Below are 25,729 nucleotides of genomic sequence, written 5' to 3'. Positions count from 1 at the left end.
TTTCTAGGCTGTCCCCAATCGTTCCTTGTCCTTTCGGAAATTAGGCCTATAAAACGGTACAAAATACTCTGAATGAGGATTCCAAATTTGGGGATACTCCAGATGCTCCAAGTACTAAACATATTCGTCAAGCTATTGCCACCCATTGCAACCAAAATTAGACACAATACTGTACATATTTTCAGAACTAACCCCAACACTCCAGTTAAGGCCTACAGGGGTAGTGTAATTTCCTCCTTTCTGCCCGTTACACCTCGCTTGAAGCATTCAACAATTCCTTTTGATCTTATTGTGGCTTTGGATGGTTGCTAATTCTTTGCCAAGACTGAAGGATCGGATTATGCTCAAATCTACTCTTTACTTCTAGAGCAGCTTTTAAAACAACTGTCAAAACAACACAATACAAGGAAAAAACAACAACATCCAGACATTTCTTTTTGTTGTAGTTTTAACTCGGAGTGAAAAGGTCCATGTGACCCTGCCATCCAATTCTAGTCCACCTGAGGTTAGACCTCCCCTGGCTGACGGCTCCTCTTTTGCTGCTCGAGCAGCAGATAAGTGCTGTCTTCCTTATTCATTGATGTTACATGTGTATGACACTGAATGTGTTTAGTACTATCCTAGAGTTTGCACGCTCAGCTACTATAGATTAGGAAGCGCACAGCAGCAAGGTGGAACGTTATCCGCAACACTTTTCCGTTCTGAAGTGTGACAGGGCCTCACACTCTGGCGCTTCATTGTGGAGGTAGGGGGCAGGTTCCACAGAAGTCCGGAGGCAAGACGCGTCAGGACCCATTGTTCCGGCACTCGCCTGCGCACTTTCGCGCCACTTACGCATTTCATCTATTTTTCCTGCCTCAAGGACAGATCACTTCACAGCACTGCGGTCGATACGTAACACGCAATATATGGCATACATCACTCACTGTAATCGTATTTCTGATGCTTGCATCTGCTGAGATTCACATGCTATGCATCGGCCGACAGCTAGTGGTAGTCACGGAGTAGTACATAATTTGTTTTAGAAACTCGAAAAGGGACGTCAACAGCGCGTGTCAGTAATACTATCCCTAGTGTGACATCCACTGTACGCATGGTCCTTCACACGTCGAGGTCCCTCAGATTGTTTTGTTTCTGACATGAGGTAGCATGAAGTCTAGCGCGAGTACAGATATAATAAAGCAGATAAAAAGAGATGAAGCCAGAAAAACATCTATGTACCTTATACTCCAAGAGGGAGGGGGGGGGGGGGGGAGAGTGGGCGCATGTGAATCCTAGCAGATACAAGCATCAGAAATACGATTATGGTGAGTAATGTATCCCTTCAGAGGCTTGTGGATCACATGCTATGCATAGACTAGCGAGCAGTATCTGGAGAAGCAGGTGGGTTTTGATAAGGTACGGTAGAAAATAGATGTTTTAGCACCGTCCCACCTGTCAATCTGCTTTAGAATGTGTGTCAATGCAGCAATGCTGAGTAAAGGTATGTATGGAACTCCATGTAGTTAGTTGCTTTGCAAATGGCGTCTAGAGGGACGTTTGCAATAAATGCCAAAGTAGCTCCTGCTGGTAGAGTGAGCTCTTGGTGTGAAAGGCAGGATTTACTTTGATAGGGAATAGCAGAGCTTTATGCATTTCACTATCCATCTAGAGATGGCGTTCTTTGAACTGTGATCACCCTCCCTGCCAGGCATATGAAGATAAACAACTGATCAGTTTATCTTGTTTACCTAGTACAAAACTGCCCTCCTTACACACAGTGTATAGAGGTTTCCCTCAGCTAAGTTGGATAGATTAAGAAAGAAAGAGGGTATTTGAATGAATTGGTTAACATGGAACTTGGATATGAATTTAGGTGAAAACCTATGGTGTGTTCTATGTTGATAACAAAGAAAGGGTCTTGCACTGACAATGATTGTAGCTCACTAACCTGCCTTATTGAGGTGATGGCTACTAGGAAAGCTGTTTTTATGTTAGATGTTTGAGGCTGGATTTGTGCATAGGCTTGAAGGGTGGACCCATGAGCTCTGTGAGCACAACATTAAGATCCTAACCTGGAGACCTGGAGGGGGATCGGAAAAGGGGGTTAAAGTCTCTTTACTCCCTCCACGAAAGCCTTAACCACAGGGACTTTCCACCAGGACACCTTGTTTTGTGAAGTGATGTACGCGGACAGAGCCACTAGGTGAACCTTGATGGAGTTAAATACTAGGCCAGAGTCTAGTAAGTGGAGCATGTAATGAAGAATGTGTGATGGGGTACATTCAATAGGGTTTACATCTTTTGATCGGCACCATATTACAAATCTTTTCCATTTGTTGAAGTATCAGTGCCTAGTGTTAGGTTTGCGTGCCTCCTTGAGGATAGCCATACACCTTTGAAGTAATTTTAGGTGTCCAAACTGTATGACTTCAGGAGCCAGGCAGCAAAGTTCATAGACGGAGGATGTGGGTGGAATGTTGTCCCCCCGTGCATGTTGTAGGGGCACAGGAGTTTGATTGGTTCGCACATAGGCAGTTTGAGCAAATGTGGAAACCAGGGTTGCCTCGCCCACATAGGAGCAACCAGGATTAGAGTAGCTTGTTCCTGGTACATCTTGTGCACTATCCTGCTCAGGAGTGATGTTGGTGGAAAGGCGTAAGCAAATTTCATTGACCAGCTCTTCCACAGAGCGTTCCCCTTGGATCTGGGCTGGGGAAACCTGGATGCGTTGTCTTGGCATTGTACGTTTAGGTTTGTGGCGAACAAGTCTAAAGGAGGATAACCCCAGAGGGAGAAGACTTTGTCTAGAATTCCTCTGTTGAGTTGCCACTTGTGTTCCTCGAGTAGAGGATTTCTGCTGAGTGTCTGCCAGAGCATTGAGTTCCCTTGCAAAGTGTTCAGACACTAGGAACATCGCTTGAGTGCCCACTTCCACATTTTTTGGGATAGCATAGACAGACTTGAAGAGTGTTTGCCTCCATGCTTGTTCATGTAAAACATGGCAGTGGTGCTCTCTGTGAGGACTTGCACTGTTTGTCCTGTTAGATGCAGCTGGAAAGCTTATAGAGCTTTGAGTACTGCTAGTAGTTCCAGTTGATGTGGTTCTGGGCTGTGATCTGTGTCCACAGGTCATGCGCTGTGTGGTGAAGGTAATGGGCTCCCCATCCGAGAGTGAGGCGGCTGTTGTAAGAATCGCTTGGACTGGAGGATTGTGAAAGGGTTTCCCCTTTAACTTTTTCCTTTGACCACCAGCGAAGTGCTTGTACTAGGGTTAGCGAAACAACCACTAGATCGTCCCACTGACCGCTTGCCTGAGACAACTGTTTTGCTGACCACTCCTGCATTGGGCGCATGCGCAACCGTGCGTGTGGAACTACAAAAATACATGAAGCCATCATCCCGAAAAGGCGCATTGCTTTGCGTACGGTTATTTGGTGACCGGCAAGATAATGAGGTATTTGCAGCAGTATGTTCTGTACTCTTTCGTTTGACAGAAGAGTAGCCCCTATGATGTCTTTATGATGGCTCCTAGGAACTGCTTGGTTTGGCTTGGGATAAGGCTGGATTTTTTTTCTCGTTTTGAAAACCCCACTTTGAACAGAAGATTGATTGTTCTTTGGGTGTTCTGCTTGCAAATTTGAGGAAATTCCCCTGTTATCAGCCAGTCGTCCAGATAAGGGTACACTGGGATTGATTCTCTGCGTAGGTGCTGTGCCACTACTCCCAATACCTTGGTGAATACCCTTGGAGCTGAGGCTATGCCGAAGGGGAGCACCTTGAACAGACAGTGTTGATTTGCTATTTTGAAGCGCAGGAATTTTCTGTGCGCTGGGAACATTGAAGTGTTGCCATGTAGTCCCCTGATTTTAGCAGCGGGATTACTTCTTGTAGCTTTGTCATGCAGAACTTTTGTGGCTTGACATATGTGTTTCCAGGGCGCATTGTAAGGAAGTATGTTGAATAGATAGCCTTGTTTACCTGTTTTGCCGGGACGATTTCTATAGCGTTCTTTTTCAGCAGTGCTTTGACGTCCTGTAGCAGAATGCATTGTCCTTGCTGCGTGGTTTGTCTCTGTCTTGGCGGGTGGTTGGATGGTCTCTGTATGAGTTTTATACTAGGGGCATGGCCTGGTGCTCATGCAGTGAGGCTGTATTTTGCTTGAGCACCGACCGAAGATCCTTATATTGATCCTGAACGCAGTGTTTTTTGTTGAACAACGAGCACACTCACAGATCCCTGCCTCGACAACGGAGTCAGCAAGCAGTTTGCTCGTTTCCCTGAATGAAAATGGACATTTGATGCATTGGGAGTGCTTATACCGGAACCTGACCGAAGGGATCCAAGAATGGCGGGCGTCATGTCTTAGAGGCGCCGGGAGAACCACAGAGCCTGATCACGCTGGCGAGACGAGCATAGCTATTGAGGCGGGGGGTGGGGCTGCAAATTGAGCCTCCTGCTGGGCACCAGAGTGCTCGATTAGACATTGCCGAATGGCCTTATTGTGTCACCCGACTGCTGCCCTGATAGCAGTAGCTACGGGGGATTGGGAAATGGCGCAACCACGCCCTCCTGGAGCTGTGGACAACACAAGCCTGCCTGCAGCCGCAATACATTGAGCCGCCATGGTAACGGGCTGCGGCTGGATTGTAAAGGGAAGAGGACGTGGCTGGGTATCCCAATCCCAGAGCAGCAGAGAGTAACGCTGAGGTACCGGACACGTGTTGGGAGCCACATCTTCCCTCGGCAGATATATTGTTACACACCGGTGCCTTTTGCAATTGCCCCCACGCCAACCATATTACTGAGACACTTGCTGTGGCGAGTGCGGGCTGGTGCCAGTATTACAGCCGTGATTGGATATTCCATGACATTCCCGCAGGTCGGCGCTCTACTTCCCGAGCACTCACTGTGGTCCTAAAATCATCAGACACTGCCCCTGAAACTATTTGTTTTACACCAATGTTCAGACACTGTATGAGCCACAGGCATTAGTGTATGCAGCATGAGGCACATTGGGCTGCTGCTCGCATGGACCTCTGAGCAACCAACCCCGCACCTATACTTGAGCATCATTTGAGAGGCTGTGATTTCGACATTGCTTTCGGCGCCCAGATATAGTAGCTGAGATAGGCCAGATAGACACTGGAGTACGCCCTTGTAACGCTCACCTGGTATCCATGGGGACGTCACTCAGCCTGTTCTGACCTCTTACGACCTCAAACCCTTCCCTGGAGGCTATTCGACTGCAGACTGGGCCTGAAACACAGGATTGGTAGAGTTTAACTCCCTATTGTCTCTGTGTGCTTGAACTCCTTCTTCCCCGGGGTCCAACCCTTCCCTTTGATCCACAGCTCACCTTGTTTTCTTGGATAGTGTGCTCTCCGTCCTGCTTTCAGCGCAGGGGCGCATTGATTGATGCAGGCTTGTTGCTGCCTAGTTACTTCACTGGCAAGAGTCCAAACAGTTCTCTAACTTCGATCCTTTCTTTCCTTAGATGATGGCCGGCGTCCAGGGATGGCGGCATGCTGCTGAGATGAGTAGCGCTGAAGGTGAGCGAGAGCACGATGCGCGATGCACCCCTTTCGTACTTGTATTGAACTGAGTTCTTTTACTGTGTCTTTTAGGTGCCGTGACATTTTCAGCGTGGATCCCTTTTCCTTAAGAAGCGGCGTGCCGGGATGGGAATGACACCGCCGAAGATGCCCGCAGAACAGAAGGAGCGATGAATGATGGGCAGAAGCGCTGCAAGGTAAGGCTGTTCCTAACGGTGTTCTTGTTCTTGCAGGCAGAAGAAAGATGCAGCCCTACTGGAGACCGATCCGAATACTGCGAGTGTCACGCTGCAGGTGCAGAAAACACAAAGCAGGTTTCTCAGCCTGGGCGTGGCTTAAATAGTCTCTGGGTATCCCAGGTGTCTCTGGGCTGAACCACACCCAAAAGACTAGACTGCACATGCAGTTCTGGGAACCGAAATATGTGGGGGCATCCATCTTGTCCCCATCAATGCACTACAAGTCCAATCCCCAATGTTATCCTATGGGAGTGAGTGAGTCTGGTGCCACAGCCGCCAAGTCTGGTTCCAAGTGGGTCTTTGGAGGGATGGAGAGGCCCTTGAGGGCCATGTAGGTGATCATGGCCTGGCTCCAGCCTGACATCTTGGAGGGCTGGGGACATGAGGGGCAGGAATCATGACAGCCCTAGACTCTAGCAGCTGGATTGGGCCCTGCATGGGAGCGACCTGAAGCTAGCACACGATTCAAATACAGCTGAAACAGCCCACATTGAGCACTTTCATTATTACTACCTGAATATACGGCGACTACTGGCCTACGCCACGGGCTATGTCTCCTACCAAGAACAAGCACAAGGGCTCCATTATGGATTATTTTGGTAACTTGGGGAAGTCTCCAGTGCCGTGCCCAGCTATAGGAGCGGTGCAGGGCAAAGCTCATACACCCAAACCTGTCCCACAAGAAGATACAGTGCTTGCGGCTATAGCTGCCTTACGGTCCTCCCACGAACACAAAATTGAGGAACAAAATTGAGGAGGTGAAGGTGGATGTCCAACTACTTTGCCAATATGTGAGATCACTCGCTGAACGGGTGACAACGACGGAATCACTGTTGAAAGACACTGTCACTACCACTGAGGACCTGGTCACTCGGATGAAGTCACTGGAATCCAGAAATAACATCCTGGAACGGAGAGCTGAGGACGCAGAGGGCCGCTCTCGCCGGAACAAGGTCCGGATACTGGGGATCACAGGGGATATTGAAGGTAGAGACCCAACAACCTACATCGAGAATTTTTTCCTACAGGATGTGGGACATGGGAAACTGTCACAGGGATTCAGTTAAGAGCGGGCCCATCAGTTCCTACAGAAGAGACCCCCACCCGGGTCGCATCTTCACCCAGTAATTGCTAAAATATTAAATTTTAGGGACCGGGAAGTGCTCCTACAATTTTCAAGAGAGGGAGGGAAGATAGATAGAGATAACTCCAACATCGCTATCTACCCATATTATACCCCTCTAGTGCAGCAAGAGAGAAACAGATTTGTTCCAGTTAATGTGAGGCTCTGGCAGAAAGGGCTCAAATACAAGCTTACATATCCAGCAAGACTGAAAGTGCTGTACGGTGGAAAGTCGGATTTCTTTGAAAGTCCAGAGGCTGTGTCCATGTGGATGTAACATAATAATATGGAGGCTCAAAACAATGCTTCAGACCAGGGTGCGGGGCCTCTGCCCTCCTAGAGACGGATACCAATACACATTAAATCTCGCTATTACCTGATGACTAGTGGAAGAGACTGAGAGCCAGTCTGCCGGATTATATGTTGCCCTGGACGATGCCTACATGGATCAATAACTTTAAAAAAAATATCACAAGACAAGCAATACACGAAAGAATAGAAAATTTGAAAGTGGATCTGTGATGTTTTTTGCTACTCACTTCGGAAATTGTCTCTACTTGTTGGGGGCAGGCGATCGTCCACTGGGTGATGACCAGGCTACCCCGATCTATACAGATCGTCGACCCAACCCTGTTGTTGACCTATTGAACTGGTGCCTGAGAATATCACTACCTTTGTCAAACACTGGTTGTCAAGCACTGGTTTGTCTGAACGGGACAGTCCTGTTGGACATTGTTTGCGGCCTATGTTTGGGGGCTTGATGTTTGGGTTTTGTTCAATATACCCTGATGGTGCAATGATGCTCGCTTTGTCCTTTATAATTCGCATGAAGACTAGGGCCAGGCAAAGTCCTTTATTAAAACATAAATTGAATAGTACTATATATGTTGGATACGGAAGCAAAGTGGTCATGTGTGTTCTGCTGCATGTGAAGACATGCTTATATTGCCCTTTATTATGGCTGCATAATGACAACAATAATAGGCCATGACGCAAATTAAACTTCTGACATGGAATGTGAGGGGTCTTGGTACATATCTCCATAGAAACAGGGTGAAATCATATCTCCGTTGAAAAAAGATACCTATAGCTCTCCTCCAGGAAACCCGCTTGACGGCTGAGGAACAAGAAGTGGTGGTAAACTGTTGGGGTGGGACTGTTTATAGAGCCCCATACTCTAGTTTGCCAAATGGGTGCTTATATGGATCACTGACTCTCTTCCATTTCGACTATTGAATTTAGACAAAGATGTGGGGGCTGACGTATAATTTTGCGGGGCTACCTTGGCAGTAAAGAATGATCCATTGTGAACTCTTATTTCCCCAATCACACAATACCATCATTCATTCGGATGTTGTGCACCCATGTTGCCTTACAGCGGGACGCCTTTTTTATAAAGCAGGGGATTTCAATTGTGTACGAGACATGGTATTGTATAGATCAACACCTCCCACGAGTGGCCAGTCCCTGGCAACTGTAGAATTGAATACAGCGATTGCTGACTTAGACCCAGTAGATGTCTGGAGGGAACGTCAGAGAATATTCCTTTTACTCATCGCCACATAAATTATGCACCAGGATAGATTATGTTTTTGTTGGATCCGGCCAGCTAATTGAATTTGTTAGCGTCGAGTACATGGGTCACACAATATCTGATCACTCCCCATTGATGGTTTAATGGGACTATGGGACACCTCAAACCCCCATCCCATCATGGTGCATGCCGACAGATGTGTTATTGGACTCTGCCTTTAGATAACAACTCTGTGTCATGCAGAGTTCTTTTCTGGAAGATAACATTGGTAGTGTGAGTAGCTGGGGAACGATTTGGGAAACTTTGAGAGATGTAACCAGGGGTGAGATCATTGCTGGAGCTGGGGGCATTCATAAAACTTTGAGAGGGGAATTGGAGATCCTGGAAGTAAAAGTGAATGAACTTGAGGTTGCACTCTAGTGTGTTATCCTTTGAGGGAGAACTAAGGGAGATTAGATACAAATGTCGAACCGCATGTGAGAGATTGTCACGGTTTGACTACACCATCCAAATGGCCCAGACACAAACTGAGGAAGATAAGTCTGGGAAATGAATAGCTAGGCTATGTAGATGGGAACACCCTAAACCATGGGTGCACAACATACGGCCCGCGGGCCAGTTGCGGCATGCCATGCCGTTTTGTCCGGCCCGCCAGCAACAAAGACTTTCCTAATGGAGGGCCGCCCGCAACCAGCATCGGCCGCCCTCCATCAGGAAAGTCTTTGTTGTTTTCTGGGCCAGACAAAACACTGGCCCTCATTGGTTCAGTGCACACGAACCACGCAGCTCCTACGAGCTACGTAGTGCGTGTGTGATGTGATGCACCAATGGAGAGCCAGCACTACGGCTGGCGTGGCCAGTAAGGCTTGATACCGGAAGTCATTTCAGCCTTGTCACGCCCATGCCAGTCGTAGTGCCAGAAGCCTCGCCAGCGTTCCAGCACGTCTGGGTAAGTACATGGGGGGGGGGGGGGGTTTCTGGTGTGTATGGGTGTGTTTGTATTTCTATGTCTGCAGTGTATGTTGAGATGCGGGGGGGGGGGTTGTGTGTCGGGTCTGCCTGAATGTGTTTGTGTACAAGTTCAGTGTATGTTGAGATGCGGGGTGGGGTGTGCGTCGGGTCTGCCTGAATGTGTTTGTGTGCAAGTGCAGTGTGTGTTGAGATGCGGAGGGGGTGTGTGTGTCGGGTCTGCCTGAATGGAATGTGTTTGTGTGCAAGAGGATTATGTGTTGAGATGCGGAGGGGGGTGTGTGTCGGGTCTGCCTGAATGCATTTGTGTGCAAGTGCAGTGTGTGTGTGTGTGTGTCGGGTTTGCTTGAATGTGTTTGTGTGCAAGTTCAGTGTATGTTGAGATGCTGGGGGGGGGGGGGTGTTGGGTCTGCCTGAATGTTTGTTGTTGTGTGAAAGTGCATGTTGAGATGCAGGTTTGGGGTGTGTGTCGGGTCTGCCTGGATGTTTGATTTTGTGTGCAAGTTCAGTTTATGTTGAGATGCAGGGGTGGGGTGAGTGTCGGGTCTGCCTGAATGTGTTTGTGTGCTGCAGTGTATGTTGAGATGCTGGGAGGGGTGGGGGGGCGAGGGGAGTTAGGAGGGGTCGGGTCTGCCTGTATGTTTGTTGTTGTTGTGTGCACGTTCAGTGTATGTTGAGACGTGGGGGTGGGGGGTCCAGGTCTGTATGCGTGCATGCTTCTGAGTTTGTATGGTGAATTGGGGGGTGGGGGGTTTGGGTTTGTATGGGTGCATGGTGTATGCTTGTGGGTTTGTGTGCCAAGTTGGGGTGGGGGGGGTCGGGTCTGTATGGGTGCATGGTGTATGCTTGAGTGTGTGCAGGGTTGGGGGCTGTATGAGTATGTATGCATGGTGCATGCTTGGTGGCATGGGGCATAGTGTTTGCTTGAGGGGTGGATGTCTTGGGGCATGGTGTTTGCATGAGGGATGGGTGTCATGGGGCATGGTGTTTGCATGAGGGGTGGGTGGCATGGGGCATAGTGTTTGCATGAGGGGTGGGTGTCTTGGGGCATAGTGTTTGCTTGAGGGGTGGGGGCCATGGGGCATAGTGTTTGGTTGGGGAGTGGGGTCCATGGGGCATTGTGTTTGCATGAGGGGTGGGTGTCTTGGGTCATAGTGTTTGCATGAGGGGTGGGTGTCTTGGGGCATAGTGTTTGGGGGCCATGGGGCATAGTATTTGCTTGAGGGATGGGTGTCTTGGGGCATAGTGTTTGCTTGAGGGGTGGGTGTCTTGGGGCATAGTCTTTGCTTGAGGGGTGGTGGCCATGGGGCATAGTGTTTGCTTGAGGGGTGGGTGTCTTGGGGCAAAGTGTTTGCTTGAGGGGTGGGTGTCTTGGGGCATAGTGTTTGCTTGAGGGGTGGGTGTCTTGGGGCATAGTGTTTGCTTGAGGGGTGGGTGTCTTGGGGCATAGTGTTTGCTTGAGGGGTGGGGGCCATGGGGTATAGTGTTTGGTTGGGGAGTGGAGGCCATGGGGCATAGTGTTTGCATGAGGGGTAGGTGCCTTGGGGCAGTGTTTGCCTAAGGGGTGGGTGTCTTGGAGCATAGTGTTTGCATGAGGGGTGGGTGTCTTGGGGCAGTGTTTGCATGAGGGGTGGGTGTCATGTGGCATAGTGTTTGGTTGAGGGGTGGGGACCATGGGGCATAGTGTTTGCTTGAGGGTTGGGGGCTATGGGGCATAGCGTTTAATAAAAATTGGGGGTTGAAAAAGCCTCCTGCCATTCCACGCTGCGCCTACCGCCCCACCCACATTTACTTTTCGGCCTACTATAGCCATCATGTAAGGTACTTTCGGCCCTCTGTCAAAATCAGTTGTGCACCCCTGCCCTAAACTATCAACAACGCTACTATATGATGAATGTGGGGCCCCCTGGAGAGCAGACAGCAATCAATGAAATATTTGCTAATTATGCCACATTGTATATACACAATACACAAATATCCTCTGAAGAAATTGCTGAGTCTTTGCAACAATCAGACTTCCTAAGCTCACCATCAGTCAGAGGGAACATTTAGACCAGGCTTTTACACCACAGGAGCATTGGCGATGCAATAATTTCTCTTACTTCAGGCATGACGCCGGGAAGCGATGGCCTCTCGGCGGAATTTTATAAAACTTATCAATCCAGCCTGGCTCCACCGCTCTTAAAAGTCTTTGAAGAAGCTTTTGATACTGATACACACACGAGCACTATGCAGGAAACATTTGTGGTCCCCATTCCAAACCCGGAAAGCCTGCTGAAGTATGTAACTCATACCGCCCTCTGGCTATGTTAAATTACGATGTAAAGCTGCTTACTAACATGTTGGCCACATGCCTTTGTCAGTGCATTGCAACTCTGATACACTCTGACCTTCGTGGATTTGTGCCTGGCCGTAACAACACTCTGAATTTGCACAGGCTACAACACATCAGACCAACACCTGTACCAAACAATACGTGGCGGCATTGCTAGATGCTGTCAAAGCTTTTGATTCAGTGCACTGGAAGTGGATAGATGCAGCACTACAGGACTTTGGGTTTGGTGCGAATTTCACTCGCTGGGTTACATTTTTGTACGCCTCTGCCACAGCCAGATTACGATCTGGCCGGTAGATATTGGGACAGTGGACCATTCAGAGCGGAATGCGACAAGGATGCCCGCTTTTGCCAATGCTTTATATATTAGCCTTGGAACCAATGGACGTATATTTGAGACAGGAGTACCTGGAGGCGGGAATCAACATCAGAAGTTTCTACACACCTTGTCTGCCTATACGCGGATGATATGCTACTATATTTGTGTCAACCACAGCATAACATGCCAATAATACTAGTTACACGACTTTGCCAGGCTACCAGGAATCCTCTTCAATAAACAAAAGTCATGCCCTTTTCCCCTGGCAGGACTACGTGGGGTAGAGGTGGTTGTATTACCAGAATTGGGCCTGAAATGGGAACCGCCCTTCCTTAGATATTTGGGCATACAAATTGCACATTTCCCTGTGGAAACACATGCGCTCAACACACAGAGTGCAGTGGAGGACGCCAAGAAATCAATGACATTCTGGTCTCGACTGCTTCTCTCCTTCATGGGCAGGGTTGCTATTACCAAAATGATTATATTATCCTTCCCAGTCTCTTATATAGCTTCACTAATGTCCTTTTCTATATTGAAGCTCCCTTCTTCTGAGAAATGGAAGGCATACTTCGAGATTTTCTGTGGGAGCCGAAAAGGCAGATTGGCGATTAGTGCTTTGTCTCTCCCCTACCAGTAGGGAGGGGTCCAACTTCCGCGCCTGGAATATTATTACGTGGCTGACCAGTTAAGCTTCATTACGAAACAGCTATCGGACGAATTCACATCTGAATATGAGCTGCTCAACACGCTGTCAAGCCCTGACTGGCTTAGAGAGGTGTCATGGTGCCTGGAAAGCTGGAACAAAACCCAACCATTAACATTACGCTGTGGGTACACAGATCTGGTCTAGAATACTTAAGATACTCTGTCTCCAACACCCTTACTCTCCCAATATTCCAATCCTGGCGGGTACATGTAACAATTTCGATGAACTAAAGGCTGTTGGGTTGACATATATGTGAGTGGAACATTCAGAGAATTGTCAGATCTCATGCAACTGGAGGGACTACCAGTTGGGCAGTTCCTGAGGTACATGAGAATACCAAGGACCGCCAGGCGCAATTGGGGCAAGTGGCCTGCTGAGCCACAGTCAAATGCTTTTTTGACATTAATGTACGAACTAGAGAACTGTTGGAGACCTGTATCCAAATTGTATAAGTGTCCACTAGATGGTGCTAGTGTTAAACTTACTAAACTGAAGACGCGCTGGGAGGGTGATTTAGGTTTAGAAATTACTGATAGGCAGTGGACACTGGTGTTGGGCTTTGTTAAAAATGTATCATACAATGCCAGATTCAGGTCCATATAGGTGAATGCGCTTCATCGCATGTATATGACCCCCTCTAGAGTGGCCACATTTAAAAAAGGCACCGTCTAACTGCCCATGGGGTGGACCAGATGACGCTCATTTAATGCATATGTTCTGGCAGAGTTGTGGGGTGATACAGCGTTTTTGGTCCAGAATCAAACAGATCTGTGAGGGGGTTGGGATTAGAAGATACCACTGGAACCCGCTCAAATGTTTACTGGGTGTATATCCCAGATTGAGTAAGCATAAACATGACAACAAATTCATGGACCCATCATGTATACTTGCTACGAGATGAATAGCAATAACATGGAAATCACGCAAGGGCCCACAGTTTGATGTATGGTATGGGGAATTTACGCATTTTTGTGATGCTGAAACTACTGCATGGAGTGAGACGATAGACATGCATGGGGAGATGTAGCACTTAACTTTGAAGCTTGGAAAGCACTTGTCAATTCTGTCTCTTACCCTTCAGATGATAAACCACTGTGAATGCTTCCCCCGGACATTGTTTGATCTACTTTTGTAGTGCTAATTATACACAGGATTTATATATTCGACCCAACCCCTCCCAAAGAAATGTCAAATGTGAACTGTTCACCTGGCTCAAACTGGATATGCTGCAACACTGAACAGAGACTAGCATCATTGGGTATCTGTTTGTACTGTTTCGTTTAGTATATTGGTTGAATCACATGAATATGGATGTATACTTGATAATGTGTAAAGTGCCTGCACAATTCACCAATAAACAAATTTCAATAGCCCCCCGCCATGGTGGAAAGTACCCACTTGCCTGACGTGATCCCCTCTGATGCATGGATAAATTGACAAAATGCAACCTCCTAGGGAGGGGCATGGGAGGGGACCGGGAACGGTTGGTCATTGCTTATGGGGGGTTGAGCCTCTGATTGAGGAGGCACTGCCTCTACTCCTAGACCTTCTGTGCCCACTTTTGAAAATTTTGCTGGGAGGCCTGCCTCTGCGAGGAACCCCAAGATGACGTTTGTCTACCCTGAATATAGTTAGAGGAGCGTCGCAAATTTTGTCCTCGATATCGGTGTGCTTTAAAGGTGTCTCTTTGCACTAAGTGTTCGTAAATTAGCTGTCCTAGGGATTTAAGGGTGTTGTACTCTTCTTTAGCACTTTTCAGTGTCCTCAACTTCTTTCCCAAAGAAGGCATTTGGTTCGATTGGCATATTGAGTAGGGTGGTTTGAGTTTCCAGCTTGAAGCCGGATAGTCTTAACCATGCATGGCGCTTAATAAGAGTACCCTCTGCTACTGTACGGCCTGGATTATCTGCTGCGTCCAGATTATTTTTCAGGATGCAGTTGGTCACCTGCTTACCCTCAGCCACTGTTTTCAGGAGCTGTATTTTAAAAGGCCTTGGCACTGAGTCGATTTGTTGTAGCATCACGTCCCATTTATGGCAGTTGTAACTTGCCAATAGCGTTGTGTTATTAGCCATTTTTACTTGATACGCAGCCCAGGAAGCTCCTTTCCTGCCCGGTGTATATATCTTGTTGCTCTCCCTATCAGGGGAGGGGTGGGGGGCTTCAGCAGAGGCTAAGGGCGTGCCCACCCTCTTTCTTGTGGTAGTTACAACAGGAGTCTCAGGCTTTAATTGACCCCTGATGTATAAGGGTTCGGATGGGGGCTGGCCTGAACATCTTTTCAATTCGGGGGTTAACTGCCCTCGTAAGGTTGGGGGTGAGTAGAGAAGGCTGAATGTGCCTTTGGATGGACTGCAGGAGTGGTATGAACTGTGCTGCAGACATTTCTATCCCCAAGGATGTCTTCTACAAACTCTTTGTCCACTTGTGCCTCTTCGGTATCGATCTTGAAATGTTTGGCAGCATTTAGGAGCTCATTATACTGCACATGATTATCCACGGGGGAGTCAGCCACGGGTTGATCATGGTGGTCCAGAGATTGTATGATGTAGACGTCATCGTCGTCATCATCATCATCATAACACTGGTCTGTGTCATATAGGGCCCCTTGGTCCTTGTGGTCTGCTAGTGAACCAGGATCTTGAGAGCCTGACGTGTCAATGTAATTGAGATCCTGAGGAATGTCCTGCGAAGTGCTCGTCTCGTCAGTGTCTAGTCTTTTGGCAGCAGGTTGGTGTTTTGCTGCGTCCCCTTGTGGGGGCCCTTGTAGGTTGGACAGTTGATCAGGGTGACTATCAAAGAAGTCTACAAAGCATGGCATTCGTCGCATTATTTTTTCGAATTTTTCAGGAGTCCATTGGGTGAAGCTTGAAAAACCTGTAGGAACAGGGGTAGAGATACTCTCTGATGTTTATGCTGCATGGCCACTTAAAGGGGCATCAAAGATTTTGACTTTTTCGACGCCTTGGACTTATGCAGAGAATAAGCTCCCTCATTGTTGAGCTATTGGAAAGGGCAGTCGAAGCGTATTTCGACGCACGTTCGCCTGACCCCGAGGATTTGTCAGGTTTATTCACAGTGTCAGGAACAGACTTCAGGGCCTGAGCCGCCAGGTGTGTCTCCGTAGCAGAACCGCCGGCCTTGCCTGAAGAGTTGGGGGCTCACACGTGGGAAACCGTCAGGCCCCAATCACCCTCCCCGTCACTTAAGACGCTGACATCGCTGGACACTCCCTCCACGTCCATAGCGGCTGCAGCCTGCATGGCGTGATGGGCCCAGCGCTTAGTCTTACAGTCCTTCGGTGAATTGGGACAAAAAGGTTTGCAAAACATGTAATGTTTTTCGTGGTGGTCCCTGGGGAGAGAGAGGTTATACACCTTGTGGGAGTCCTTCCAGGAAAACTTCCTGTTACAGGAAGGGCAACATTTAAAGGGTGTGTTTACCATAGTACGGAAAAGTTGCAGCCCGGCGATGGAAAAGGAAGAATAGGGAAATAGGTATTCTCTAGAGGAAAGAAGCTAGGACCTCCCCCCAGTCTCCCTACTGTGAAGTGTTGAGGCCTAAGTAGACTACATAAAAGTTTGTCGAGACGGTCCAAGTAATCATCGTCGATGACAAATCTCTCCTTGCAATCCATTGCCGGAGATCTTACGGTGGAACGGCAGTTGAAAGGACAGAAAGAAATCTAACTTTTAAAACTTGTATAATCAAAAGGCGTTAGCCCGAAAGAAGGAACTCTGCAACTTGCATTTGACTATGATGGTGGGAAAAAAACTATCTGGGTACAGTGGACGTCACACTAGACATAGTATTACTGACACGCCCTGCCGACGTCCCTTTTTGAGCTTCAAAAACTAATTATGTAATACTTCGCCACTACCAAGCTGATGCACTGCATGTGATCTAAGCAGATCCACAAGCCTCAGAAAGATACATATTATCATTCATTATTCTGGACGAGAGTGACCGCATTAGTCGGCGGCCCGCCGGCAACACGACTAGCGGCAGCGCCACTTGGCGGCCTAAGAATATAAGAGCTAGAGCAAAAGCTCAACCTCAGCTTGCTTCAGCCTGGGATAATCCTCTGGGCGGGGCACAGACGGGAGCAGTCCCATGGAAACACTGTGGCAGCTGCCCAAACCTACTAGCAGCATTGGTGTGCATTCCTAATATTACTAATATATTCCTAATATTACTCATATTGTTATCTGACGGGGCAGCAGAGGCGTAGACAAGGTAGGGCCTGAGCGGGCAAGGCCCACCCAAAATCTGTAAATGCCCACAGTGCAACGCTGTGTGGGCATTTACAGATGTTAAAGTCACTGCGGTGGGCCCAACTACATTAGCTTCAGGCCCCACTTGTTAGACAATCCTGGCTACCCGCTGCAGGGCAGGCTCAAGTTACTTGTGATACCCACTTTCCCATTTTTTATCAGTAGAACAACTAGCCGGAGGGAGCATACCTCATCAGGGGAGTCTGGGGAGCTGCACTCCAGCCATAGGCTGCACCCCTCCATGGGGCGAATAGTGCAGAAGGCTGTCTGTGCTGGCTTTGGGCTTCTCAGCAAGCAGCTTAGCGAGATGGAGGACTTTTTAGTCTCTGAGATAGTCTGTGAGCTCCTGCATGCTTGACTATCAGCTCAGAGCACCAATCGGCAAGCAAGAGGGAAGACTGAAAGCCTGCAGGGCAAGAAGTGCCCATACCGGGTCCAGGAAGTAGGAACAGAGCAAGGTCCTGGGGCAGCAGAGGGCACAGAGGGGATACCTCCACCTCAAGTGGCCAGGATGAAGTCAGCTGGGCGGACCCCTCTGATGTAGGATCAGAACAGAGGGAAGACCTATACTCGGATGTGAAAAGACCACGAAAAGCGAAGAAAAAAAAAAAGAGGAAGAGACTTGCAGAGGAGGAGCAAGACGTTTATGATCCGGATAGCCACATCCATCCCAGAACGGCCGAGTGGGAACCACCAGAGAATATCGCTGCCCATCTGGGGAAACGACTGCGTACCCCCTAGAAAAGGAGGTCTGAAGCAAGCTCAGGGCAGAGTGCCTGCGGCATCGCCTTGCATTAAAGTGTCTGAAACCCTGGAAATAGATGAGCAGATGTTCACTTTCAAAGAGCGCCACAGGAGAGACATTAAGAAGGGAATCAATCGTTCCTGGAGGGCATGCCAGGACAAAGTGTTGGACCTGTTCAGTCTGCTCACAAAAATCTGGCAGGTGGCAGAGGAAGCCAAGCAACAGCAACAGGCCGTAGATACAAATTTGGGATTTGTCTCTTGAAGAACGCCAATTGCGCCCTGGCTGCCAAGAGCATCAGGTCTATCCTGGTTCGGATCAATTCGAAGCTAGGGGAGCTTGCCTCATTGGAAGCAGCAGGAGCTGCTAAAGCGAAGTTGTTCGGAGACACCTTCATCAAGGACATTAGTACATTCGCTGGGACGTTTGCAGCGCCTGACAAAGCGCAAGTCTCCTTAAAAAACGTTTTCAGAAGCAGAGTTTTTGGAAAGACTGGCAGTGGCAGGGGCCGCTTGGCCAGCCATTCATTCGGCTGCAGGGCTCCTTCTGGTAGAAGCTGGCAAGACAAGGAAGATCGCAAGCCTAACCCCTTCTTTCCATCTCAGGGGAGAGGCAGAAGGGCTGGAGGCACAGCAACCCGCCAACTCAGGAGAGAGCACAGCTTGTGGCGCTTTGCAATCTGGCAGGCGCGAAAGCCCCACCAGTAGGGCGGGGGAGGCTGATGCAACATGCAGACAGATGGCTAGATTTCACCAAAGACGCACAAGTGCTGCTCAGGCCCATAGTGTTCTCAGCAGAGGACGAGCGCCTGCCAGGGGATTGCGCAGCTACAGCGCAAGAGAACGATCGCAATGGCAGAAAGCGGCCCCAGTTCTGTCGTGAGCATCATATTCCTAGTGAGACGAAAGACTAAGTTGCGCCCAGTGATAAACCTCAGGGCGCTGAATGCCTTCTTAGTATACCATCATGTGAAAATGCAGGGCATTCATTTCCTGCGAGAAAATCTCCAGTCAGGGGATTGGCTTGCAAGGATAGATCTGAAAAGTGTTTGCCTTAGAGTGCCCATAGTGCAGCAATTCCAATGTTTGCTGCAGTTCCTTCGGCATGGCGTTAGGTGGGAGTTTACCGGTCTCCCGTTCGGACTGGTGCCAGCGCCTTGATGCATCACCAAGATAATGAAACCGGTCATGGCCAAGTTGAGAGAGCAAGGAGTACAGCTCATTATCTACCTGGACGACGTGTGCCTGATGTATCAGGACAGGCAGCGGACACAGTCGGCCTACTGGAGGAGATAGGCTTCCTGATCAATGGGGACAAATCAAATGGGGACAAGTCGGACACGACCCCGTCCCAATCGATGGAGTTCCTGGGTTTTGTTGTGGACTCAGTTCAAGGAACCCTCTACATTGCTTTGGTAAAGAGCAACGCCACCAGGAAGGAGATCAAGGCGTTCATGTCGAAGAACCACATGTCGCTCAGAGAATTGGCGAGGCTAGTAGGGCGCCTTGCGTCCTCTATTAAGGCGATCTTTCATGGTCCTCTTCACTATCGGGTGCTTCAATGTCTCAAGATTCAGTACCTCCACAGGGGCCTCTCTTTTACGAGCAAAGAGTCATGCTCTCCTCAGAAAGTGAGGACGGAACAGGCCTGGTGGTATCATCGCATTGAGGCTTAGAATGGGAGAGCTATTTTTGAATCCTCCCCAGACCTAGTCATAGAATTGGATGCCAGCTGCTGGGGCTGGGTAGCCCGATGCGCAGACATGACGGCCTGAGGCAGGTGGTCAGAAGGAACTCAGTCTCCATATCAATGACCTGGAATTGCTGCCAGGCTCCTTTGCGGTGGAGTGTTGTACGCAGGAGAGGGCACAGTGCTGTGTACTGCTCCAGATGAACAACGTCTCTGCGGTCCGATCCATCAAATGATAGGGGGAATGAGTTCCAGGATGCTAGCATAGCTAGCGAGAGACTTCTGGCACTTGTGCCTGTGGAGGAACATCAGCGTGACGGCAGAGTATCTCCCCGGGCGGCAGAACCAAGTGGCCGACTGGAACTCGAGATATCACAGGGATTACAGCGACTGGCAGCTGGATCTGTCAGTGTTCCTAGAGGACATGGCTCGTAGGGGGCCCTGCCAGATGTTCCCATCTGCCTCAAGGCTCAACAGACACCTTCAGGAATTTTACAGCTGGAGGCCAGATCCGGAGGCAGCAGCGACAGACGCTTTCCTGCAAGCTTGGGGTCCAGGCACAGAGTATGCGTTCCCTCCTTTCGCTATGATAGCGCCAACGCCGGCTCAGGTAAGGAGGCAGAAAGCAAAGCTAGTGCTTGTCACTCCAGATTGGAAAGGGCAAGTCCGGTTTCCAAGCATGCTAGAGTTGTCATGCCAGCTTCCAATTTTACTGCCTCGAGATCCAATGAAACTGCGGGGCCCAGCATGGTTCAGATGGACAACTTGAGCATAACAGCTTGAACGATTTCCGGTGAGCCTGGTCTCTCCCGGGCATTTTGGGAGAAGCTGAACACTGTATGGGAGAATTCTCAGCCCCAGGGACTAAAAGTGTACAAAGTCGCCTGGGGGAGACTGTGTAGCTGGTGCCTGGCTAGAGACGTTCATCCCGCTGGAGCAGATGCAGTCTGGGTTGTGAATTTGTAGGGGGTTAACATAGCACACTGCGCCATAGCAGAGGGGCATGCGCTCCTTGGAGTTCTCCCAGTTGGGGAGCGTCCTCTGGTGTGCAAACTGCTCAAGGGAGTAAGGCTTGTGAGGCGTCCAGCAACAACGTACTCACAAGTGTGGGACGTGGATATGGTCCTCGACTTTTTCAGTCATGGCCATGAAACAAGGATTTGTCCCGCAAGGCTCAGTCGGCTAAACTCGTGACTTTGCTTTGCCTCATTTCATGCAAGAGGACGTCAGACGTTACAGTCTTGTTAATTACAAATCTTTCTTGCCTTCAGGGGTAAAATTTTATGTTACCAAGAGAACCAAAACCGGGATCAGGTCATTGACATATCCGGCTTTCCCGGATCAACCGAAGCTGGGCCCAGTCAAGTTCCTGGTAGCTATAACGGCTCACTTTAGGCCGCAGGAGCAGTCCCGGTTGCTATTAGCCTTACGAATGCCTTTTAAGGCCGTATCCGCAGTCGCTCTAGCTAGATGGGTGCAGTGGTGCATGCAGCTGTCAGGCATCGATATTGAGGCTTACAGAGCCGTCCCGGGAGGATAGCTCAGCGGCAACGTGCGTGCCTTGGAAGCAAGACGACACGAAGCAACACAGGTTTGATCCCCGGGCCCGCGCTTAGAAACCCCTGCATGTTTAAGCGCGTTATAAATAACGCAACTAAGACAAAAGAAACAAGCAATAAATAAAATAAATATTCCTGTAACAGCGCCTCGATGCCCGTGGGCTGTGTGAGCGCTTTACAAATGCTAAAAATAAAAATAAAGAGCCCACTCGACCCGAGGCGCTATGGCCTCCAAATCATTCTGTTTAGGGGGCGCACTTGGAAGATATTATGAAGGTGGCCTACTGGTCTAACGAATCAGTCTTTCAGAGCTTCTACTTTAGGCCAATTGAGCAAGTGTCGAGGTTGGTGGTAAGTACGCTTTAAACAAGCATAATCCGATCCTCAGGTCTTGAGATAGGAATCAGATTTTCCCTCCTATTGTAACAGAAAGTCATAACTCTATTAAAGACTCAGAGGCAATGGATTATTCCACCCAGGCAATCGCTTAGATGTAGGCATGGGAGCAGTATGTGTGGTACGGCGCGACAGCTATCATGCTGCGATTGGCTGCCCAATATTTGGCCTTCAGTCAGTGTTATGTTCTGGTTTTTCATGCAGGTGCAAAGGTCAAACCCGCGGGCTTGTGAGGTAGCAGGTTACGTTTGTTGGTTATGAAGTGTTTCCCGGTTGGGACGTCAAGTCGAGGTGGTGGCAGGAGAAGAAAGAGGAAGAGGATCAATCAGCCAGAGGTGGTCTCACCTCAGGTGGACTAGAATTGGATGGCAGGGTCAAACGGAATTTTTCACCCTAACAAGATAAAACTACAAAAATATTTTTTTTCTGGATGTGGTCGTTTTTTCCGTGTATTGTGTTGTTTTGACAGTTGTTTTAAAAGCTGCTTGAGAAGTAAAGAGTAGAGTTGAGCATAATCATTTGCCTGCACGTCTTTAATAGAATTATGATTTTCTATTATGATAGTAGGGAAAATCGAATAAAGTAACCTTACATCAAACTCTTGCATATTAACACAAATCCCCAGTAAGAACAATGGCTCCTCAATCTCTTTTTTGGTGAGAGGACTTACCTGCAGGTGTTCCATGATGGAGTGATAACGAGGGAGGAGTGAGGCATCGAGCTTGTCCACAAAGGATAAAAAGGAGTGTTTTTCTACATCGTTAGAGGAGTGGAATTCCTGCAAATAGCGAGAAAGCAGATTCAAGATAAAGTATAACATATGGGATACATGTTTTACACCCATATTAAATATTCTGCAGGATCATGTGGGATGTGACTGTAAGTTCAAATATTATATTATCCACACAAGATAACTAGACCAGACTGTAACAGAATGGGTCGTTTATGTTCAGCTCACTGGTTGTAGACGTCTGATGACAACAGCAAGTGTGTGTTCATTGTTTATGAACAGTTGCTGTAGTGCACAGGAGGTGTTCCGGTCCAACAGGTAAATGGGGAGGGAGGCAGGTAGGGAAACAGTATGTTTTGATTTGGAGGTGGGAGGGAGTGTGAGGAGGTGGGGAGGCAACAGGGATATGCTCCCTGTTGCTCCCCCACAAACAAGATGGAGCCACCCGAGGAAGGGCCTCAGAGAACACACTGTGCGGGAACACTGTTCTCACCCGCTGTTCCAGCCACCCGACTGACTAAGCACCCTTCTGCGTGTGCAAATATGGCGATCACCCCTGTGTTCTGGGTCGGACATGGCTGGTAACAGCCTGCTAGCCCGAGCTTAGGCAGGCCCGAGGGGAGGACATGTGCACATTGTTGAATTTATATTTTTTTTGACAGGAGATGGGCTGCGTGCATATTTCGCAAGCTCAACCTCCCAGCAAAATGTAAAAAAAAAAAAAAAAAGCAAGATGGCCGCCACCATAGGAAAAGGGATGCGGGCGGGAGGAGCCGGGACCGGATCACAAAGCTCCAGTCCAGCAGGGCAGTGAGGGGGGAGAGAGGTGGGTGGGAAAGGGTTGTGTTTTGAAGGGTTGGAGGGACTGTGGGGACGTGTGGAGGCAGGGAGAGGCTCCCTGTTGCCTCCTGTGAAGGCATCACAAAGTAGATACAGACAACAGGTTCAAGATTGGTTCTCAATAGTTTTATTAACTTAAAAGGCAGGATGGAGTAAGGCCTAACTTGCCCTATGCTAAGATGGGATTTCCCTATCTAAAGAAAACTAAGGATAGTCTGCGCCAGGAAGTCCAAATCAAATGTCTGTCTGTGTCCAAAACCACAACAAACTGTATACAATGTGTAAGGATGCCAGCATCAACATGAATAGTGTTCAAAATAAAGTTCAGCGCTTCTTCCCAGCTCTTGGCTTGTATTCTGCTTGCCCTTCCCCAAGTTCATAGTTCACAAGGTATTAGGGCTCCATTCCCCAAGAGTTCAAATCTTCCAGTTTTTCAAACCAAACAACACAGTTCCTTGGGACACTTAAATCACATAAGAGGTTGTTGCAAAACACAAGCTTCCTTATGGATACTTTAATTGGCTTTTCCATATGGGGCGGGGCACTCGGTCTAGGTGCAGTTGTCGGACCACACGGTCCACCCATTACAGGTCACACAACAGATACCACTTCAACAATCAGCCACTGCTTTCATTTCACAGTGAAGCATGGTTCTTTTGTCAGTGGCACACTCTTCGAACACTGTACCGTGGCTTGGTTGGCCAACATGCACTTTGTTACAATTTTCTGTATTCTTATGGCGCTTCACAATACAGGTTTCCTCTTAAACTGCAGTTCCTTGAACTCTTTTAGCTTTGGCCATTACTTGGTTCCTCATCACATAGCCTTCGTGTATTCTCTTGGCTTTGCCAATACTCGTCTCTCAGGCAATACATTCCGTGGTATCTGCTGCATGCACCACTTTGCTTTCACTCCACTCATGAGTGCTCAAAACTTGCTTTTTACTCTGTGCAGCATTCATAAAGGTGCTTATAATAACTTTCAGTTCATTCGGTATTCAAAAGAACTTTGTTACAAGTTCCTGGAGCACCCTGGTATATGTGTTTCCCTGGTTTCCACTCTCCGTTTTTGCACACAGCCCCTTCTGATTGTTGTCCTTCGTGGCAGGCCTCGCAGCGCTCCTCGTTCTGCTTTACGGCTTCCTGAGTCGCCTTTCTTTCTCAACAGCCTCAAAGAGCACTACTCGCTCTCCTAGTTTCCTGCAGCGGCAGGAGTTCTTGAGAGTACCCCAGCTCTTGCTGCGTATAACTGATAAGGAGGGTAGCAGGACTTAGAAACTCTGTTGCAGCAAACCTCAGCCTCAGCGCATCTCTCTCCTGTTTGACATGGCTCCCGGGTCTCCAGCTCCCTTCTCTCCAGCCCGTTCCTCCTTGCTCTATGCAGAGAGGATTTTTATATCCGTTAGGAGTGTGAAGTGACCCCAGGTGTGGATCATTAAGTGCAATTGCCTGACTATGGCAAAACCTATAAGGGGACATGCCTGGTTGTTTCAACTGTATACCTCCATAGCCCTCTTCTTCGTCTCAGTAGCAGAGTGGTGTTTGGGGATGTTTGATTTAATGAAAGATGTATGTATAACTCTGTGTTGTCTCTGATATATGTTAGTTTCAATCTTATGAGGATTTATCTTCCTCGTTGATCTCTTACTCGTCCCAGTATTGAGGTGGTGCTTCTGGGGGACAGTTTGGAGGGAATAAAAGGGAAAGGGCTTACAGTAGCCTACAAAGGCTTGAGGGATAGAGGGTTCATTCTGAAAAGGGAATGGGGGATACCATGTCTCACCTAAGGACGTCCTCTCCCCAGGTTCCCTCCACTCAGGTGATCCTCCCTCGCATATCCACCCCCAGGGTCAGGATCCAAAAGCGATGGTCTTTCCCTGGCTACCTAAGAGGAGTATACCGGGGGAAAAGAAGTGAGGGCGCACACAGGTTTCTCACACTCCTCTTAATCAAGATGGTGCCACCCAGAAGGGCCTCTGGTGGCTGGAAACGGCAGGAGGTACACAGTGTGTCCTCGCCCGCTGTCCCGGCCACCTGATTGGCTGAGCGCTCTTGTCAGTTTGCATTATATCCAGTTATCAAGTTACCTCATTCTCACTTAGTAGGTCACTGCCAGACATTCAAACTTCTTTTAACATAAGACTAGATTCAAGGGTGTACTTTATACCTTAAATGGTAGAAGACTAACAATTTTAGGGACAATGGTGGTAGCCCTGTGAAATTTGAGAAATCACAGAGAGAGGTAGAAGACATAATATGATGAAGCTATGTGCCTCTAGGAAAAAGTGGATATTCATGAAATGCCATACTAGGGCAGACAAATTGGCTGCGAGAGGGGTCAAAGAAGGTGCAGAATTTGTAGTGGCCAGTGAAGAAGTGAATGATGTGTCAGTGAGGTTGCGGCATGGAAGTGAAACTCTTGACCAGATGCCCAAAGCTAATGTTCAAGAGTTGGAGAGACTCCAAGAACAGGATGAGCAACTGGCGCAATTGTTATGATTGAGCACATTGGAATTGAGATGGCAGCCAGATTACACAGTGTTATAAATTGGACTGGATTATATGGCTCACAACCAAAGAACAGCCCAATGCAGAGATGTTACTTTAATCAGGAGAGGAGAGGTAGATAAAAGTAGAAATGGTTATGTCAGCCCACACATGTTCAGGAATCGGACAATGACCTGGGAAAATGGACAAAGGGCATACCCAAAGGGAAATGAGTAGAGGGGAACTGA

The 25,729-nt window shown here is 48.5% G+C and overlaps 1 protein-coding gene across 3 annotated transcripts in view; it reads right to left on the bottom strand.

The window, feature by feature from the left end:
• TMEM143 (transmembrane protein 143) overlaps positions 1–25,729 on the bottom strand; it is a 549,762-nt gene that overhangs the window by 338,899 nt on the left and 185,134 nt on the right. For all 3 annotated transcript variants that reach the window (XM_069637349.1, XM_069637346.1, XM_069637350.1), the window contains exon 3: positions 22,096–22,203. In XM_069637349.1, the coding sequence (XP_069493450.1) occupies positions 22,096–22,203 (108 nt within the window). The remainder of the gene's footprint in view (positions 1–22,095; positions 22,204–25,729) is intronic.

Source organism: Ambystoma mexicanum, chromosome 1q, assembly GCF_040938575.1.
Source record: "Ambystoma mexicanum isolate Mex_15411 chromosome 1q, UKY_AmexF1_1, whole genome shotgun sequence".
In the NCBI taxonomy this organism is placed as follows: Eukaryota; Metazoa; Chordata; class Amphibia; order Caudata; family Ambystomatidae; genus Ambystoma; species Ambystoma mexicanum.
Note: the sequence above shows the minus strand (reverse complement) of the source record. Positions and strands in the feature narration are given on the sequence as shown.